General features: G+C 39.8%; 1 protein-coding gene across 1 annotated transcript in view; it reads left to right on the top strand.

Moving 5' to 3' along the window:
* Positions 1–4,360: 4,360 nt before the first annotated feature.
* TEX14 (testis expressed 14) overlaps positions 4,361–6,247 on the top strand; it is a 72,332-nt gene continuing 70,445 nt past the window's right edge. Inside the window, exons 1-2 of the mRNA XM_008571276.1 lie at positions 4,361–4,438; positions 4,821–4,963. Of these exons, the coding sequence (XP_008569498.1) occupies positions 4,361–4,438; positions 4,821–4,963 (221 nt within the window). The remainder of the gene's footprint in view (positions 4,439–4,820; positions 4,964–6,247) is intronic.

Here is a 6,247-nt window from a genome sequence, read left to right as displayed (position 1 = left end):
CTAAATCATTCATTTTATTTTAGGTGGTGCCTGGCCGACAGGGGAGCCTTATAACACCATGACCTTGGTGTTATAAGGCTGCGCTCTAACCAACTGAGCTAACCAGCCAGCCAGTGATTCATTTTCATAGATGCTTGATATTTTGTCATTTGTATGTATCATAATTTATTCAATTGTATTTCTACAGAGATACAAATCTCTGTATACAAATTGTATACTTGATACAAATTATATATTTGTTTTGTTTTTTTTTTTTTGCAGTTTTTATCACCAGAAATAATGCTTTGATAAAATACCTTGAAATATCTCTTTACCTTGTAATATCTCTTTACGTAATGGGTTTTTAATGTCCAGAGTGAGATTTTTGAATCAAACTTTTAATAAATATTGCCATATTGCTTTACAAAAGAATCGTAACACTCACAGCAGCTATTTAAGAAAGTGTCCATTTCTAACTTTCTCTCCAGCACTGATGTATTCTCATTTTTCAGTTTTTTTTTCAGGCTTCATGGAAAGTTTATCCTTCTTTCTATGGTCTCAACCCAAGCACTACCTTAAGTTGGTGTAGTGAATATTGAAGAATAGGATGAAATATCCCTCCTTCCTGTACAAATATTATTTGTTTTATCCCATTGTCTCTCTTTACACCCCATCTTCCTACTTCCCTCAAAGCTGTCTAGGTTCCTTTCTCTCAGGAACTAATATTTTATCTTTCTTCTGTGTTCAGTACAGTGGACAGTAGTATTTAGTAATTAAAATCTTCTGCAGTTCTAAGGAACAAGGCTGAGGAATTAGGATGGGAGGAAGACTATAAGAGATATGGAGAAAAGCTGGCAAGTTAGCTCAGTTGGTTAGAGTGGTGCTGATAACACCAATGTCTGAGGTTCAAGCCCTTTACTGGCCAGCAAAAAAAAAAAAAAAAAAAAAGAGGTTGGAAAAACCAAAGTGTTTTTCCTACTCTAACTCACCACTCAGTCACTCAGCCCAACACTCCTAACACCATTTTTTGTGGGAACTGTTTCTTCAAACATCAAACAGTTCTCCAGCAGATACCCGCTGGGTGTCCTCTAATTCAATTCAATTCTGACACTGTCTACCTGGAGATAGCATCAGATCCCACAGGTTGAGTTCCACAAGACTGTCTCCATTTCAGATGCCAATCATGAGTATACCTCTGACAACTGGGTGGGTTCCCACAATCCCCATCTTGAGTATGATTAATTTGCTAGAGCTGCTCAGGAAACTCAGAGAAATGCTTTACTTACATTTACCCATTTATTATAAAAGATGTTGCAAAAGTTACAGATGAACAGCCTGCTGGAAGAGATGCCTAGGGCAAGGCATGTGGGAAGGGATGTGGAGGGCAGGCCACTTTATAGGCACCTCCATATGTTCATCTGTCTAGGAGCTCCCTGAACCCAGTCCTTTTGGGTTTTTATGGAAGCTTCATTACGCAGACATGATTGATTAAATCATTGGCCATTGGTTTGGTTAGAGCGTGGTGCTGATAACACCAAGGTCAAGGATTCGGATCCCCATATTGGCCAGCCGCAACAACAACAACAATAAAAATCACTGGCCATTGGTGATCAACTTAACCTTCAGCCCTTCTTCCTTCCCCAGAGGTTGGGGGGTGGGGCTGAAGGTCCCAACCCTCTAATCGTACCACTCTTATCACTCTGGAGATTCCAAGGGTTTTAGGAGCTGTATGTCAGGAAATAGGGACTAAGACCAAATAAATACGCGTTTCATAAAGTCACAGTATGGTATAGTAAGTGCATGGGTTTGGGAGCCAGACTGCTTTTTGACTTCTGCCAAATTGCTTAATCTCTCTACATCTCTGTTTCTCTATCCCTGCAACATTGTAGAATTGTTCTGAGGATTAAGTGAGTTAATAGAAATGGTGCCTGACACACATTATTGTTAAATATCAGATCTCATCTCCCAGGAGGCCCAGAGATTAGGAGACTGACCCATCTGGAGGCCCTGGGCTAACAAGGGTGGTCATTAGAACTTCAATATTTGAATCCAGGTATTTTGACCCTTTTGGTCAGTCTTTCTTTGTACTATGTCATAGTTGCCAGTGGTTACTTCTTGTGGGACTGTTTTTATTCATCTTTATATTAGCCACAACATGGGTACAATGCTGGCTTAAAATATATATGTATTGAATGAATGAGTAAGTGTTGTTTTCTACTAGGAAGTCTCCAAAGGGCATGTCTGAACTAATGAAACCCTCTGCCTGGGACATTCAAGAATCTTTGTAATAGGACTCCAGCCTGATTTTCTAGCCTTATCTCTCCTTACTGCCTAGTACATAGCCAGATGTTTCAGTCAAATTAGATTATTTAGATTACTTGCTATTTCCCACCTTCATGTCTTTGCCTGTTCTGTTTACTCTTCCTGAAATGCTGTACCTACCCAACCTCCTCCTGCATGTCTCCAATGCCCTCCCTTTTTCAAATACTGTTTTCTTCATGAAGCTTTTTCTGATCCTCTTCCCAAATCAGAAGGCTGTGTCTTCATCCTTTGAATCCTGTAATATGTTTTAGTGTATCTCCTTGTTGCAGGGAACCCTAAACATTTTTTTTCTTTTTTTAAAAAAGATGACCAATGAGGGGATCTTAACCCTTGACTTGGTGTTGTCAGCCCCACGCTTACCCAGTGAACTAACCGGCCATCCCTATATGGGATCCGAACCTGTGGCCTTGGTGTTATCAGCACCACACTCTCCCAAGTGAGCCACAGGCTGGCCCTCAATCTAATTTTCTTTTCAGCCACCTGTATCCCCTCAAGAATAGTTGCTCAGTGCCTCCCTAAATGCTTCCTGGTCCCTAGAGAAGCTCTTGGAAGCCCTGACTGATTTAATTCTTTGCCTTATGAGCCCCAGGGATTAACCAGCCTATTTTTCTGGACTGTCGTCCCTTTCTGTCAAGAACTATGAATAATCTGAAACTTGACAAGTTAGCCTGCTACATGTTTATGGTTGCTGGTAGAAGAGATGAGATTCCTGCATCAGAGATGAGTGATAGTTTATTACTCATAGGAATAGCAGAAGCCAGAATATCAGTATTTTTATTGCTGGTTCATCTAGCCCCAGTTACCACAGAGCCATGCAGAGAGACAGATAACATTGCACATGTGGTGGATTGCTTTACAGTAGAGGTACCCTGAGCTTAGGGAGCATGAATCCTTTATAATGAACAGTATGCCCTTTGCTACAGAGGGAGACATTATCTTTATTATACTGGACAGTAGGCATGTATTCACTTTGCTCTGAAGGAAGATACTATGTTTGTCTTTCAAAGTTCCAAAATTATTATACAAATATCTTCAAAAAGTTAGTCCAGAACAAAAGAGTAGTCAGTGCCTCACTCCCATGACTTGCATAAAGAGGAGAGATCCATGAATTGTTTTCCCACACTGTTCTTTGCTGCTCTTCTCTACTCTTAGGCTTACTTGTATTGGGCAGGTAATTGTAGCAAGCACTGAAGACAGGAAAATATATTTGTCAGTTTCTACCCTCCCTCTAGGGTAGAGGAGACAGCCTGGTAGGGTACACAGTCATGCCCCAAATACTTGTAACACAGGAAGTCCTGAGCAGTAATAAATGTGAATCCTACTAGCACTGCTCTCACTGTTCCTTCCTAGTAGAGGCTCTGCTTTGATGCTGTTGAATGAATGATCCTCCTTTTTGAAACTCTTACCTCCCAGTCAACATGACCCATTTCTTTCAGGTTTTCCTCTTACCTCTGCCTACTTTTTGGCTGTTTCCTCAGCTTGTGTCTTAAGATGTTAGTGGGCCTCAGGGGTTCATCTTTAACCCTTCGCTGTTTGGGTAGTACCTCTCCCCAATAGCTTAAAAATGGCCAGTTGTTAATGTTTTCAACCCCTGTTTAGCCCAGTTTTGTGAGCTGGATTCATTCATTCAGTACTAGGTGCTTGGGATATTGTGGGTACACAAAGATATCCATAGTCTCTGCCCTTTTGAAACTTAAAGTCCCGTGCAGGTGGCAGGCATTAATCAAATAATCACACAAAAGAGCTGTTTGATTTAAGAAGGTCAGGGAAGGAGTCCCTGAGACAATGACACTTGGACAGGTGTCTGAATGATAAATTGAAGTCAAGTTGAGATTAGAGGTTGGAGGGAGAATGCCTTTTAGAGAAGAGCTTGTGTAAAGGCCCTGTGGCAGAAGGGAAAGAGCTGTTTGATTTAAGAAGGTCAGGGAAGGAGTCCCTGAGACAATGACACTTGGACAGATGTCTGAATGATAAATTGAAGTCAAGTTGAGATTAGAGGTTGGAGGGAGAATGCCTTTTAGAGAAGAGCTTGTGTAAAGGCCCTGTGGCAGAAGGGAGCATGGGAAATATGAGGAACTGTAAAAAGGCCAGTGTGGCTGGAGTGAGGGGAAATGTGGTGCAAAATAAGACTCCAGAGGTAGGTGTGGGCCAGACCATAAAGGGCCTTATAAATATGTAGAGAAATTTTGTCTTTAACCCAAGAGATGGAAAGCTGATGCTTAAAGCAGGGGACTAATATATTGTCCTGCTTGTTTGAACACAAGACAATGTCATATGTAGAATAAAAATTCCTATTTGGAAAGAAAAAAAACCCCAAAATAATATTCATATGTCTTTTATTTTGATCACAGGATAAAAAAAGTTTTTTTTTCTGGCGGCCTGCCGGTAGGAGGATCTGAACCCTTGACCTTAGTGTTATCAACATTATGCTCCAATTGATTAAAGAATAACATTTAAAAATAGGGCAAGCTATGTAAACGTCCTAGTCTTTGGTTTTGGATTGTCGCTTTCACTCTCAGCTTATCAGTTTTCGTTTTTCTCGCGAAAGGCCTCCCGGCTTGTATCATTGGTCCAAATTAAGGTGTGGCTGTGACGATTCTAGGCGCGCCAGCGCGCTTTGTAGTCGTCATAATTACGTAGGCAAACCTGACGCGCGGCAGAAGTGAGGCGGGGGTGGTGATGGAAATAACTGGAGAGTGATTGGCTGTTTAGCAAGTGTATGTTAATTAATGTGGCAGCTTAAATTGTTTTCGAGAACTCAAGAGTATTTCAAAATGCTTTGTCGAACCTTAGTAACGGAAACATGCTCTTTAGAAAACACATACCAATACACATTTGGGAAAATAGCGTCGTAAGAAAAACTCACCAACAGTAAAATATGTGTGAGTTTCTTCCACTTCGGAAAAGTAAGCAATTGTGTGTTAAGACTATACTTTCAGGGATCATTTCTATAGTTCGTTACTAGAGAAGTTTCTCTGAATGTGTAGAGCACCGAAAACCACGAGGAGGAGGTGTAGCGTTTTCTCCTGAGCGTGAAGTTGGCATATGGTATTGCTTTATTGCAATTGCCTTATGTCGTTGATGATCGTTCTTCTCTTCCTTTAGGAGGAGATAGAGGGAGATAACGCAGTCTGAGTGGTTTCGGTTTTTCTATAATGGGGGGGTGGGGTTTGAGTAGGCAAGCTTTGAGGTAATTTGTTTGGTTTTGGTTGTGTTTTTGTTAGTGAGTTGTATGTTTTGTTTTAGTAATTATGCCGTTTTTCGTGTTCAGTTTTTGAGTGATTTCTTTTGTTGTTGGTATGTATAGGGTTGTTTAGTTTATAATTACTTACTGTCATTTACGAGGTGGTTGTCTTTTTTTTTTTCATATTTAAGTATCGTTCATTGTTTAAATTTCCTCATTGTTTTGTATAAGGGTTTGTTGGAAAAAGAGCTGAAGGTTTTCTAGTTAGGTATGTTTTAGCTTACTGTGGATTTTTTTTTTTTTTTTTTTGGTAGCTTTAGTAATATTGGGAGTTTGTTTCTTTGGTGTTATTTTTTTTCTTTTGTCGAGTTAATCTTTGTAATTTAGTGAGGTCTTTTATGTATTCTAGTAATCTGTTTACGTTGTCTTTCTCCCAACACACCACAATCTCTTTCCTTTTCTATGATGAAGAGCCATTTTAATTCATTTTGTAATATACCAGACTGTGGTGAAATGCTTCAGTGCAATTTTCTGTAAATAATATTTTTTGATGAATAAATACTGGATGGAGTTGCCTTCTACTTAATCTGTGGACTGTTATGTGTGTGTGTGGCTAACGATGGTTTTTTTTTTCTCCTTTTAAAACACCATGCTCTAACCAACTGAGCTAACCAGCCAGACTCTTTTTTTCCTTTATAAAAGACTCAGCTTTTTTTTTTTTTTTTTTTTTTGTCTTTTTGTCTTTTTCCGTGTCCGGCAATG

The sequence above is a fragment of the Galeopterus variegatus genome, unplaced genomic scaffold (assembly GCF_000696425.1).
Source record: "Galeopterus variegatus unplaced genomic scaffold, G_variegatus-3.0.2 Scaffold673, whole genome shotgun sequence".
NCBI lineage: Eukaryota > Metazoa > Chordata > Mammalia > Dermoptera > Cynocephalidae > Galeopterus > Galeopterus variegatus.
Note: the sequence above shows the minus strand (reverse complement) of the source record. Positions and strands in the feature narration are given on the sequence as shown.